Source organism: Capra hircus, chromosome 5, assembly GCF_001704415.2.
Source record: "Capra hircus breed San Clemente chromosome 5, ASM170441v1, whole genome shotgun sequence".
Lineage (NCBI taxonomy): Eukaryota > Metazoa > Chordata > Mammalia > Artiodactyla > Bovidae > Capra > Capra hircus.
The window spans coordinates 56,232,193-56,246,416 of record NC_030812.1 but is presented as its reverse complement, the minus strand read 5'-3'; the positions used below and the strand labels follow the sequence as shown (position 1 = coordinate 56,246,416).

Below are 14,224 nucleotides of genomic sequence, written 5' to 3'. Positions count from 1 at the left end.
CCATTACCATACTTTGAGGGCATTTTCGGTACCAACCCCCCAAAGAAACCTCACTCACACAACCATCACTTCCCAATTCTTTCATTATCCCCCTCTCCTAGCCATAGGTGATCACTCATCTACTTTCTGTTTCTAAAGACTTGCCTGTTCTTCATATAAATGAAATCATATAATTGGTGGTATTTTGTGATTGCCTTCTTTCACTTAGCATGTTTTCAAGGTTCACATCATAGCGTGTATCTGTATTTCTTTCCTTCTTAATGACTAATAGGCTCATATGTGGATTACCACATTTTATTCATCCTTTTTATCAGTTGATAGACATTTGTGTTCACTTTGGGCTATGGTAATGCTGCTACGAAATCCTTGTACAGGTTTTGTGTTGGACACATGTTTTCAGTTCTCTTGGGTACATACGTAGGAATGGAATTGATGAGTCATGTGATAGCTCTGTGTTTAATTATTTTAGGAACTGCCAAACTGTCTTCCAGAGCAGCTGCAACATTTTACATCCCCACCAGTAGTGTACAAGGGTTCCAGTACAGCCTCACCAACACTTGTTATTTTTTATTGTCGCCATCAAAGTTACTTTTGATTAAAGCCATAATCTTTTTATTATAGCCATTCTAGTGGATATGAAGTTGTATCTCATTATGATTTTGATTTTCCCTATGGCTCCCTTTTAAAAGTTTACCGTCCTACTCATTTTTCAAGGTAAAACCCAAAACATTTTCTTTGAGAAACTTTTCTCTCAGGAATTGTTTTTCTTTCATGTTCTCATACCATTTTTCTTGGATCTCCATAAAAAGCACACACATTTTGTTCTGCTAGTTATCTAGGTTGTATGCTCTGGTTTGTGAATTACTTAGTGGCTTCTTGTGAAAGTGAAGTCACTCACTCGTGTCCGACTCTTTGCGACCCTATGGACTGTAGCCTTCCAGGCTCCTCCTTCCATGGGATTTTCCAGGTAAGAATACTGGAGTAGGTTGCCATTTTCTTCTCCAGGGGATCTTCCCAACCCAGGGATCGAACTCGGGTCTCCTGCATCGTAGGCAGTCCCTTTACCCTCTGAGCCACCAGGGAATCCCAATGGCTTCTTGTGGGTATGTGTTTAAATTTATTATGAAATATTTCACTTATACACTTATTCACCTATGAGTCCCCACTGCATCAAGCAGAGCTTACACATATTCGGCATTCATATATTTATTGAATGATTCAAATAATGCAAAGGGCTTCATGAGTGAGTATTAGGAAGATTGATACTTTGCAGGGAAAGTGGACTTTTATTAGGAGACATGAGAGAACTCAGGAAATAATGTGTTAGATAAAAATGATCAGATGTGTTATATGTCCCAGAGACCACTGGCTCCAGAAACTTGTCTTGTGGATCATCAATATTTGTATTGTAATAGGAATTTCGATGTCAGGCCACTGGATTATGTGTCTGTGAGACTTTCTTAGGGGTTTATTAAGATGATGCACAGTTAGCAAACCCCCTAAATTTGTTTTACTCCTTTTAGTAAATATCCATGCATATATTCTGTGCCAGGAACTTAGCTGGGCACTAGACATGGGGTGGAATTTTCTCCGGCTCTGCTGATAATAAAATTAAGGGCTCAGAATGGGGATGACTTTGATAGCAAATGAATGGATACAGGATTTGTGAATTTTCTTAAACCAGGCAAAGTGAACAGTTGATCTGAGAACCTTATTTTCAGAATAAAGACAGTGTTTTACTTGCATTAGATTTTAATTAGCAAGTGACTCATCTGAGTAGATCATTCTCTTAAAGATCTGATGAAAACTTAGTGCTTGGGAAGTAGGCTTTGAATCTCTGCTACCATTGTGATCTCTTGTAAGAGAGCAGAAGGAAGAACACACTCTTGTCTCCTCGTTTCCTGTAACTCAGCAAGACAGGAAACATAAAGTTCCTGCTACAGGAAGAGGGGAGTTTGCTTTTTCTTTTTCTGGATGAAGATGAAGGAGTTATATGTTTCTTTATCCCCGTGCTATAAGCCCTTCCCCAGATTATCCTGCCCCAGAGATTCTTACAGGATATTTTTACAACATAGTTCTCTAATCATCCTTTAAATACCACCGCACCAATCTTTAATCCCACCAGTCTTTAAGAAATTAAAGTCTTTTCAATATTTTATCTTAAAGGTCTCAGCCTTAGTAAAAGAAGAACAAAGCAGAATGAATTGTTTTATAATCTAGACATAAGTAACTATCGAGGTGGTCAGAGAGAGGTAGTTCTCAAGATGGTTAGGACCCACTTACTGCCTGCCTTCTAACCTCATATCTCTTCATGTGCTTTCCATGAAAACATCTCTCCAGAATTTTCCTGGATCCTTAAGAACTGCTAGGGGAAGCATCAAGTTTCTGAAGACAGATAATAGCTCAATTTGGGTGAGTTATCTATATTCTGAAAGGAAGGATTTTATCCTTTAATTATAGAACAACTTCATTTTTTAAACGATTCCAGCTTCTAAAAGAATAACTGTAACTGGCAGTTTGTCCTTGCTGTGTGCTGAGCCCCGTGCTCAGTCCCTATCCATTAGCTCATTTGTCCTACCTTCTCTGCCTTCCTTCAGCTCTCGTGTATGGCCGTTCACTCTGCAAGGGGAGTGGTCTTTCTTGGAAGCAGCCAAGTCCTCCGCATGCTGGTGTTCCCACACACCTTTTACTGAGAGATTCTAGTCTCCAGCCAGCCTTAAATTTGCTGTCCTCTGGCGCTTGCATTGAGTCCGTTCACCTTTGCAGTCCAGCCAGTGTTCTCTATTTTGCCTTGGTAACCCGCTGCCCATAGGTCTCTGAATTTCACTGAAAGATCCAAAGCCATAAAGTCCTTGCCCTGAGATTGCCTCCTGTCTTTAGGGATCACAGCTGAATTTATTCCATTTCCCAGGAATTAGTGCAATATTAGAACTTTCTAAAAGCGTTAATACCTACTCCATAAGCCTACATTTCTAAGGCGCTGTGTTCACTTTCAGCTAAGAAATCAAATTTTAAGGCTCTCCAACACTTAACTACTATGCTTTTCAGGCCTTCCCTGCATAGTATTTCTAAGATATTTAAATGTTTATTAAATGAATAAAATTAACCAGTATTTATTCTAAAAGCATTCACATATATGCATCAAGCAGTTCACTTCCCATTCTGCAAGTTTGATTTTTTTCCCAAGTAATTCCAGTAGAGAGCTTCCCTTTTTATTCCTATTATGTAGCAATTTAACAAGAAAAACTTCCTAAAAAATTTATGAACACTAATTTAATGAAACAGTAACTTTTAAAAACCAGAGACAGACAGTGTGACATTCACTCTTGGTAAAAAACTGAGAAACAGAGTATTAACCCAGAATATTAAACAAACACAACTTTTAGTCCCCCATTCCCTGTTCCTGTATCAGCTAAAGACTCTTAAAATGATTTAAAGCACTTGGATATCCTTGGAAAGTAATATTAAAATGTACAATAATATTTCTGCATTGCATTTTCATAGGTAGTATTAAAAGGAATAGTAAATTGCTTATTCTTTCATTCAAAATACAGAAATCTGAAATATTAAAACAAATTTTACAAAATTGTAATTGGTTTGTGCTGGGTTTTACCTAGTTTTAACACAAATAGTTATTTTTATTACATACTACATACGTTTGAGGGCATAAGAAATATATTTTTCTTGATTGTACAAAATGATTCATTGCAAAATGCTTAAATAAGCTCTCTAGGAACATTTCCATGTTCTTATCAGTGACCATAAAGTGAAGAGAAGGCATTTGTCAAATTTTTGAGTGTCAGTGTAGAGGAAAGTGGGATGGAAGGTGACTGAGATCTAGAGTTTAGGTGACTGGCAAGGTCATCCAGTTAGGAGGCTGCAGAGTTATGGATGGGACCCAGGATTTTCTTACCTAAAAATGCTTCAGATTAGTATACTCAAGAAGGGACTAGGGAATCTAATTACGACTGTAGAAACTTCACAACTCAATTAGGTGTGTGTACGATAACACCTGCCTATTGCCGTAAGTGCTGTGTTCCGCCGCAACCTCAGCTTCAGCACACTTGCTATTAGCAGCTAATTCTTTTTTACACTGATTCACAAATTGGGAATCAAGTTCTAACCCCTCTTCTTTTCCAGAGTTACAGCGATGCTGCATGCTTCTTCCTTTTACTCTCCCACCAAGGGTGGCTTGAGGGATGATAAGAATGTTGCCAAGTAGATCCAGTATAGAGACGTGCTTGCCATTTTCTGTTTCACTTAATTTCGCATTTAACAGTGTATTAACCATTTTGGGAAGAAGCTCTTTATCAGCGCCCTTGAGAAAGCACAGCAGATCGCTAATCCTCTCTGAGCCTCCACCCACTCTGCCTCAGCGTCGCCCTCGGCCTGGCGTACTTGCAGCCAGGCGTGCTTGCAGCCAGGCGTGCAGGCGCTGCTGCGGGAGAGCCCGGGCCTGCGGTGTTTTGCCGCTGTCAGCCCTGGCTCAGGCCACGTGGATATCCCACAGGTTCCAGCCCCGCGCCGCACAGGCCCACCCCTGCAAGTTTGAATTTAACTCCTATATTTTCCCTGACCTCCCTTCATGTCTAATGTCTCCTAATTAGTCTCACTATCTTTGGTCTCCTACCCCTCTGAACCAGCTGGGATAATGCAGCCAGTGTTAACTTTCTTAAATATATGATATCATGTCATTTCTCAGCTTATAATAAACCTAGTAATGTTTCCCAGTCACTTCCAGAATTAAATCTCCTTCATAACATGGCTCATGCCTACCCTCGTCTATGGAATAACTTTACATATTTCTTTGCTACATCCTTTATTTCTAAAGGCAAATTTAATACCATCCCAGGTGTCTTAAGATCCTAGGCCAAATGTGAGGGTCCTTGCTTTAAAGAGTTCAAATCTTGCTCTTCATTTTCTAGCTTAGGCCCTGACAGAGGACCAGTGGCCTCAGAGGACTATTTCAGACAAGGAGACAAGGAAGACAATTCTACCCTACCCTTCCCACCCCCAGTAAAAATATCTCAGTCCTCTGGACTCTCATATGTATTACCCTTTTCTCTTTTACATATATAGGTAAACATGGATCATTAGTTTACTTTAGTTAGTATTCTGTCTCCAAATAGTTTCTTTTGGGAAGCCAAATAAGCTTTCCTTAGAGCCTTGCTCAACTTTATTTCGTAAATTCTCTTGAAAAGAGAGTATTTTTCTGTTTTTTCTCTTTGGAGCCAAACCTGCATAGCAGTTTCAGAAGCTATTTGGGAACAGCAAGAGAGAAAAAAAATTTTTTTTCTGAACTGCATTTTTTTTCTAGGAGTTTTTCTGGCCTTTTTTTTTTTTTTTTAATTAATGACTAAGTCATATTTTTAGATTATGGCTAAGACCTTACTGTTAAAACCAAGATTATAACCATGGTAGCAAACCAGTAACTTGTTTTCGATTTCTTTCTTTCCTCAATAACCCTTGGTTCTTCTTTGGACAGTCCTAGCATCATTGATGGTTCCTCTTAGGCACGTTCTCTCACACTGGGAAAGGGCATGGGTGAACTCTGGCTGAGACGGGTGATCTCGTGTACTTGCGCTTGGTGCCTGATGCAATGCTGCTGGAGTTGCTTCTGCTGCTGCTGTACTGCCGGCGCCGCTGTCATCCCCAGGCCTAGACTCTCATACTGCTTGGTTGCCAGGGCGTGAGGCTGCTGCACACCGTCAGCTTGCAGGATCTTAGTTCCCCAACCAGAGATTGAACTCAGCCCCAGCAGTGAAAGCACTGGGCCCTAATCACTAGACCTCCAGGGAGTTCCCTAGAATCTTATATTTAGAAGAAGCAGCTTGGCTTTCTCAGCTAAGAGGAAGGGCATGTCTTAGCGAATGACCTCTAGCAGTGATCTTATTCTGAACTCAGAAGCACTCATGATTAGAATATAGGTCATAATCTTCTTGCCTTTAAATCAGACGGTGCACTTACCGTAGTAGTGACAATGGGGGAGGTCTTGACCACTAGTATTTGATTATTATTACATGTCTACTGATTCACTGGCGATTTCAACGTCGTTCTTAAGCACTGGCATTTCTAGCACTGGATGTATGACTTTTAGGTTTATTTGCTCTGTTTTTGTCTTGTTATCTGAAAGTTGCTTAAAAAATACACATGCCTTGCCCTGCCCTTGTTGACTGTCACTGCCACCACAGAGGAATAATAATTCATATTCCACCAGCATGTGGACTGTTTTGTATGGAAAATCCTAGTATGAGTGCTGGCAAAGAGAGGGGAACAGGGATAGGAAATAGATAGGGTATATCAGGAGCTGCAGTAGGTCATGAGTCTTTGGGCCATTCCAGAATGTGGTATTGAGTTTCTTCTTCGCTGTAGTATGGAGCTAAGGAGTGAACAGCGTATTTGCAAGTGGATACAAATGTGTATTTGCACATTTTTTTAATGGCAGAAATAGGGAAATACTTGCTTCAACATATTTAGCCTGAGCAAAGATTTTTATGTTAAGAGTTTTCTAAAGGTCAGAGGCATGAAATGTAAGAGGCACATATTACATTAAGAGTATTTGGGGGAAGGTTTCCCCTCTTTGGTATTTATGTATCTCTTTCTCTTCATTACCACTCCAGTCTCTTACTGCCACCGCTACCAAAGGAAAGCAGGTAGGGGAAGCCCTGGAGATGAAGCTGGCATTTTATAGGAAAGTAATTCCAAATAGATCTGTACTGGAAAGTGCTTTAAGCCAAGGCAGAACTGGAATTTGAGTATGATATAGTAAAGTGTACCACATTATAGGTAGTTATGCAAATTTGGGGGTTTCCTCAGTGGCTCCACAGTAAAGAATCTGCCTGCAATGCAGGAGACTAGGGTTTCATCCCTGAGGTTGGGAAGGTCCCCTGGAGGAGGAAATGGCAACCTACTCCAGTATTCTTGTCTGGAAAATCCCATGGACAGAGAAGCCTGGCGGGCTACAGTCCATAGGATTGCAAAAGAGTTGGACATGACTTAGTAACTAACAAATGCAAATTTAGAATATTATGAGCCATATATTTGTATACACTAGAAGCTTGATTAGAGCATAAGGATATAAAATATGTCTGGAAAGAATGAATCCCTGTTCTAGTCAACCTGGTAGTTTTTCTCTAACAGAAGGACCCCCAAAGCGTAGCAAAGTCTGGTTGCCTGTCCTGGTATCAATAGTGAAAAATTACAGATGTTTCATCCCAAATCTTGGATTTCCTTACCCATACTTTATCTAGTATTCATTCATATTTGAACCTTTAAAATATGGTAGTAAAGAACTTATGACTAAACCCCTATTAGCAGAGTAAAAAATTTCATTTTTTTTTTACTACCTGGCACGATAATTAGTATTTCATTTTATTTGTCGAAGTGTATAATAATTTTCAAACTCCTGCAAGTATTTTGCAGTTTTCATATTCTACAGTTCTATGAATAATCTGTGTTCTGCATTTCTATACCTTCTTGATTTGATAAATTACTAGTTCCTCTCTGTCATTTTTGAATAGAACTTAGATTTTTATTAATCTTGTCTCATTACAGTTTACTTAAGAGGCATACATCGATTGTATTTCCAGCATCTATATAGTAAGAACGCTTCTCTATCACAAAGTATCTTTTTTCTAAACCTTTAGCAAACATATTTTGACCTCTCGTTTTCTGTGAAAGGACAGTTAAATATTTTCTTATTCAGAGAAGAATTCCTCTAGGGTTTGTTTTTTTTTTTAAACTCTTCTATGACTTCATTGCTGTTCGGGTTTGGAATCATTCTTTCCAAGGCGCCAAGATCTTCCTCACTCCTGAGCATCTAAGTGTTTGATTTTTCTGACCTTTTGCTCTTCGTGTCTCCCTGCAGCCATATGTGTCGTTGTCTCAGCAAATGGCACCACCTAGTCCAAGCAGCAGTACCCCTAACAGCAGCAGTGTGAGCACTGCAAATGACCAGCTGAGTAAGACCAACCTCTACATCCGGGGATTGCAGCCAAGCACTACTGACCAGGACCTGGTGAAGTTGTGTCAGTCGTAAGTTGGGGCACATGTGGATAGGTTTCCAGGGACAGTACAGATTTGGTGATGCTGGCCTCTTACCAGATCCTCTTATCCTGAAATGCAGTATTATTTTGCTTCTACCCCTATTTTCACAAGGTTTCTCAGCAACCCCTCCTAAAGAAATTCTGTGTACTGCCAATATATAAAACTTTTCACGTGTTTCTCTGAAGAAAGCCAGATCAGCCTGACCTAGAAAGCCTGGTTAGTATATGAGTTTTGTTTCCAGCATGTATCCAGAACTGATGGCCTTAGTGGAAAGATTTCTAGCCTTACACCTTGAATAGAAATGCTCAATATCTCTGAAGATATCGATCAGAAGATAAAGTTGGCAATGAGGATAGAAGAAAGTGGGACTAAATTGAATTATGCTCTTAGGAGAGTTTCTGCTGCTAGAGATATTTCCAGGGACCCAGAGGGGCCCTCAAACTAGTGGATAAAGAGGAGTATGAAGAAAGAGTTGTCACCTGGTATTTACCCCCTAAAGATCTTTGGGGTTCTCTTGCATAGACTTGAGTCACGAGGTAGAGATAACTACTGTGGAATTAGCCCAGTTAGGAAAGCCGGAAAAATTGCAAGCATGCAGAGATGCCAGCTCAATTCTATGTAGCAGAAAAATATGTGTTTCAGATCATTTATGTGGGGGTGTGATTAGAGGCTGGAAGGATGGGAGTACTAACAGGGAAGGAGAAACCGAGCTTATTTATTTGGGTGTGCCCGGTCTCAGTTGTGGCAAGCAGGATCGTCATTGCAGTGCACGGGGTCTTCAGTTGCAGCATGGGTTCTCTAGTTGTGGCCTGTGGGTTCAGTGGTTGCAGCACTCAGGCTTAGTTGCTGTGAGGCATGTGGGATCTTAGTTCCCTTACTAGGGATCAAGGCCACGTCCCCTGCATTGGAAGGTGGATTCTTAACTTCTGGGCCACCAGGAAAGTTCCTAAATTTACCATTGTTTAAAACTGTTGAAGTATAACAAGCATACAGAAAAGTGTACAAATCATAAGTGCTTATAAAACAGTGAATTTTCATATGGTGAACACATCCTTGTAAGAGTCCCTTGTAACGCAGATCAATGGAACATTATCAGCTCTTCAGAAGCCCACCTCTAGAAAAGAAAAAAACAAAACAAAACAAAAGCCCACCTCCCTGTGACAATCTCTCTCCTGCCCTCAAAGGTATCTACTGTTTGACCTCTGAACGATTAATGTGGCTTGTTTGAACTTCATATAATGATATAGCACATACCATTTAATGTCTAGTTTCTTTTTCTCAGTGTTTGTGAAATGCATCCACATTGTTGCTTGTAGCAAAACTTGGTTCATTCTTCTTGCTTTCTAGAATTCCATCATAGGAATATAGCACAGTTTGTTTACTGGTTCTACTGTGGCGAGATACTGGGTTGGTTTTCAGTATGTGACTGTTACAGATATGAATAGTGCTGCTCTGAATTTGTGCAAGACTTTTGTTGCATGTGTATATACACTTATGTTACTAGGAGTAAAACTGCTAAATTATAGGGTATACATTTGTTCAGCTTTTGTAGATACTAGTAAACAATTTTCTGAAGTGGTCAAACTGATACAGACTCCCATAATAGTATATGCATGTGCCAGCTGTCCCAAATCCTGGAGAGGCTGAACATCCAAGGCCTCAGAGGTACTCTATAAATCCCGTAGTCTTCTGAAGTCGTGGTTTTGGAATTCTGTTTGCACCAGGCTGCACAGACCCAGTCTCTAAAGGCTGGATATGTGTATAACACTGGATCCTTTGGCTTACCTTGTTAGAAAGGTATTTAAATGAACTTAGGGGACTTGGTCTAGGACTAGTAATTTTTTGAGGGAATAGGCCAGAATGTCTTTAGGAAACATAAGAGACGTGGGTTTGATCCCTGGGTTGGGAAGATCCCCTGGAGGAGGGCATGGCAACCCACTCCAGTCTTCTAGCCTGCAGAATCCCCATGGACAGAGGAGCCTGGCAGGCTTCAGTCCATGGGGTCGCAAAGAGTTGGATACGACTAAAGTGACTTAGCACATGAAGGAAAAGAGTACTCTATCAATCTAGTTCCTTGATTTCTCTACCCTTTGTTTCTTGGCCTAAATATAGTGTGCTACAGAAATCAATTCTGTGACTCCACAAGACAGAGGAAAAGCTCAATTCTACTTCACTATACTTTAAGGCTTTCATTTTGTCCTTACCGATAGTTGCCTTACCTTCTGTTGTGTCTGAGGGATGAGAATAATCAGTGTTGGTGTATAGGATGGGAGTAAGGAGCCCAGGAGGGGACCATAAGTGGGAGTGCCGCAGAAAAAAAATTGGTGCTAGATGAGTTATGACGAAAGGGAAGCTGAGAAGAGCAGGTGGGTGGAACCCTCACAGGCATGTGAGCTGGGAGATAAACCTCTCTGTGAATGGTGTTTCCCATGCATAGAAGGACTTCCTGCCTTTGTCCCAGCTATCTCTCTAGGTTGTAGGGGAAGTAGGCGTTGCTGGATCCTAAGCCCTGGTGGGCAGGAAAGAGAGGTGTGGAGTCTGGAACTGGAACTCCTGGTTCTCTCTTGGAGGGCTCCTTCCACGGAGGAAGCAGCACGATCCAGCTGTTGCCAGCTGCAGTGGAAACTCTGAGCTCAATGTCTCAGGCTGCTCAGACCCCGCGAGCCCCACCCTAGGGCCTGGGTGGAGATAGCAGCATGTGTGTTCTCCAGCTCGCAGTCTCCTTCATCCCTTCTCTTGCCTAAATTTGGGGAAGAATCCAAGTATGCAGCCCAGAAGGGTTAGGATCACATCTATTCCAGCCTCCAGGGCCCTGCTTGGCTTATTCTGTCTAATCCGAGGGTCACAGAGCCCCACTAGAACAGTCAGGGGCTGTCAAGGAGCAAAGCAAATGCATCAATCGTCATCTGTTCTTTAGGGATGGAAAAGTAGAAAAAAAAATTCTTGTTTCAGATAATTCAGTCCCTGCCAACTGTTTCCAGTTAAATTTTATACTCCTGACTTTGTTAGTGATTTCTTTTCTGTCTGTCTAATATGGTTCACCCTCCTGGAGTAGAATGTAGAGACTTCTTTCTAGTAGAACACTTCTAATATATCCCGGAACAGTTATACTCCACCGTTCACAAGTTTGGGGAACTCCACAGGACCCCACATGGCTAAAGTATAATTTTAAAAGGTTGAAGAACATAACTCTCCTACAAATATAGGTGAGCCTATGCCAAATATTTACTTTCCTCATTAATGAGGGAACTAGCAGAATGGGGTCAAAGAGCATTTGAGAGACTGAGTATCGATAGGTACTGAAGGAAGAAAGTTGGAATAAGATTAGGTTACAGAGAAAAGTGCTTCATACCCTTTAGAACAGTAAAACAGAAACCTTTGGGATTATCTTTTCTAATGGACAAAAATTACTTGTATCTCTACTAGATAAAAATCTACAAGTTAATATGTATCTTCATAAAATCTGAGCCTCATCAGTAATAAATAGCAACCCAGAGAAACATCCTTCTCGATAATAGAATATACCTTGAATGGGCCTTGTAGACAGTGTTCCAGAATGACATTGAAAGAAGGTGAAATCCTCATTTTGCCTTATCAAGTTTTAGGTAATTTTCTTAACACAGCTATTGCATTTAGTCTAATGCTCAGTCCCCTCCCTAACACACTGAGATCTTGACAGATAGAAATCAGGGAATTCCTTGGCAGTCCAGTGATTAGGACTTGGCATTCTCACTGCTAGGGCCCTAGAATCAGTCCCTAGTTGGGGAACTGAAATTCCATAAGCCACATGGCACGGCCGAAAAGAGAGAAGTCTTAGACACTAAAGCCCCAGAGAGAGCCATTTGGGTAAATGTTGAGGTCCTTTGGATGTAATATTATAATAATAGCAATTAACAATGTTCAGGTGTTTTTTGGTAGACATTAGTGCTTTGTATTCATGATCTCATTTCATATTCCCAACAATCTTCTCTCCATTTTACTGATGGTGAGACTGAGGCACAGAAAGATTAAATGACTTGTCCAAGATCACACATAGCTAAGTGGCAGAATCAGGATTTGAATAAATGCGGTTTGGCTTAAGTTGACCTTCAATCAGGGGGCCAGTAGAAGAGTGAGGAATGGGACATTAGAGAAGAGAAATAGATTTTCATGGGAGAAATGCTGTTTGTCCAAAGGAAGATAAGTAATATCAAGGATTACTTTTAGTCTTCAGGGAATTCTTGCCAGAGCTCTGCCCTTGCACACTGCTGAATGGACGTCACCAAGCTTCTTTCCCCCGAAAAAGACAGTAGTCTCTTTCTAACTGGTATCTGAGTCTTACTTGGGGGAGAAGAGAGAAATGTGTTGATAGTGTAGCGACTATAGTTACCTTATTTCTTGTAGATGCCTTTGGGGGATAGGTTTATATGAGAGGTGTGACATTTTAAATTCATTTGTTCTTATTGCTAAGGATTGAGCAAGGACAGTTTTTCCTAGTGGGAGTGAAGACAGGGCATGGATTCCTCTAGATGTCGCAGTCTCTGTCCTCGTCTAAACCCCTGCCCCCAGATTATCACTTTGCATTTTCCTCTCCCTTAGATACGGCAAGATTGTCTCCACTAAAGCCATCCTGGACAAGACCACAAACAAATGCAAAGGTGAGAATACAGCTATTCCTGCTGGTGGAGAGCAGCTGCAGGTGAGGCCCTCGCTTGCCTCCATCCCTCACTGCTTCAGGCTCCTGGTTTCCAGTACCAGGGTGGTGTCTCTCAGGGGTTCAGGCTTGAAAGTCAGGTAGGTATTTAGATTCTTTGGTGACCAGAGAGCTTGAGCTAAAAATGCTGTTTGGGGGACCCAAGGCTAGCAGCCTGCACAGAGTGCCTTTGAGTCCTTTGACTGCGCTTTTGTGTCCTGTTCCCCTGGATTGGATGGTAGATATGAGTACATGAGACTATTTCTACTTAGCAAAGCACTGTAAATGTCTTTTATGTCTTTTAGATTGGGCAACTTAATTTTGTTGGGGTTTTGAGCAATTCTAGGTGGAGAGGGAAAGAGGGAAGGGGCTGGACGCTGGGGTGAGGAGGGGCTTCTTCCAGCAGGTGGCTGGTTGTCTGCAGTGGAGAGGCTGTATTTCCTACATGCCTAGCATTTCTGGGATGTGGCTAGAAAAGAGGAGGGAGTTCTTCTGGAAATAGAAGGGGGCCGTGAGTTACTAGAGGAGCCTAGTTCTTGAAACCTTGGGTTTTTCTAAGGGGAGAGGGAGGAACGCAAGGATACTACAAAGACCTCATGGCCCTTGGCATTCTTAGCTATAAAGTAGACCAAATCTCACAGGGTTTGGGGAGCCCATGGAAAACCACCTGAAACCTCTTGAGCTCTCTTCCTCCCTGCCACTTCTGTTATGTGGGTCGTAACTCTTCCTCTGTTTCCTGAAAAGCCGGGGCCTCCTACCTCCCTTCCACCTCCTGCCTCCCAGTGACTCTGTTTCCCTGTTCCAGGCTATGGCTTTGTGGACTTTGACAGCCCTTCAGCAGCGCAGAAAGCGGTAACAGCACTGAAGGCCAGTGGTGTACAAGCTCAGATGGCCAAGGTAAGGGTACTGCCCCACGTCTGTTCCTCTGAGAGGTGGTAGTTAGCCTCCAAGGTGTCCGGAGGACTTAAGAGCCACGTGGTTGAAGGGCAGGGGCTTCCTGCAGTGCGTTTTGACTAAATCTAGTCTCAACCAGGGCCCCACTGAGTGCCTCTGCTGCTAGAGGAAGGCGGTATTCAGAACCCATGGCAGGTAGCTCTGTCATCTCTCTTCCTCTCATCAAGTGTTACAAGCAGGCAAGAGGGTCCAGAGGCTTCTTCCCTTCCTCCAGCTGTTTCTCTGTCTCCACCCTGGTCCCACTTCGCTACCAAACAGCTTGTGGTATTTTTGCAACATTCTCTGAAGCAGCCAGTTGTGCAACTCCAAAGTTCAGAATAATGCTTTCCACCTCCCAGCACTGTTCCTGTAGGAATGGGCGGGGGTGGGGCGGGTGGTAGGGTGTCAGGGGGGTAGACACCACAGAGAGAAAGGAAACTGTCCCTTCCTTTCTCCCATCTGTCTGCAAGTTTTCTTTTCATTTAGGCTACTAGAAAGCTAGAGACTTTCCCCTCTTCTCTTAGGTGGAGTTACCCTCTTGCCCTTTTAAGGTCATTGTGAATACCTGAGAGG

At 41.9% G+C, this 14,224-nt stretch overlaps 1 protein-coding gene and 1 pseudogene across 4 annotated transcripts in view; one reads left to right on the top strand and one right to left on the bottom strand.

Moving 5' to 3' along the window:
• The window catches only part of RBMS2 (RNA binding motif single stranded interacting protein 2), a 62,984-nt gene that overhangs the window by 27,110 nt on the left and 21,650 nt on the right, over nt 1-14,224 (top strand). For all 4 annotated transcript variants that reach the window (XM_005680336.3, XM_013963948.2, XM_018048063.1 and 1 more), the window contains 3 exons: nt 7,868-8,034; nt 12,625-12,683; nt 13,524-13,615. In XM_005680336.3, the coding sequence (XP_005680393.2) occupies nt 7,868-8,034; nt 12,625-12,683; nt 13,524-13,615 (318 nt within the window). The remainder of the gene's footprint in view (nt 1-7,867; nt 8,035-12,624; nt 12,684-13,523; nt 13,616-14,224) is intronic.
• LOC108636088 lies at nt 3,960-5,650 on the bottom strand (annotated as a pseudogene).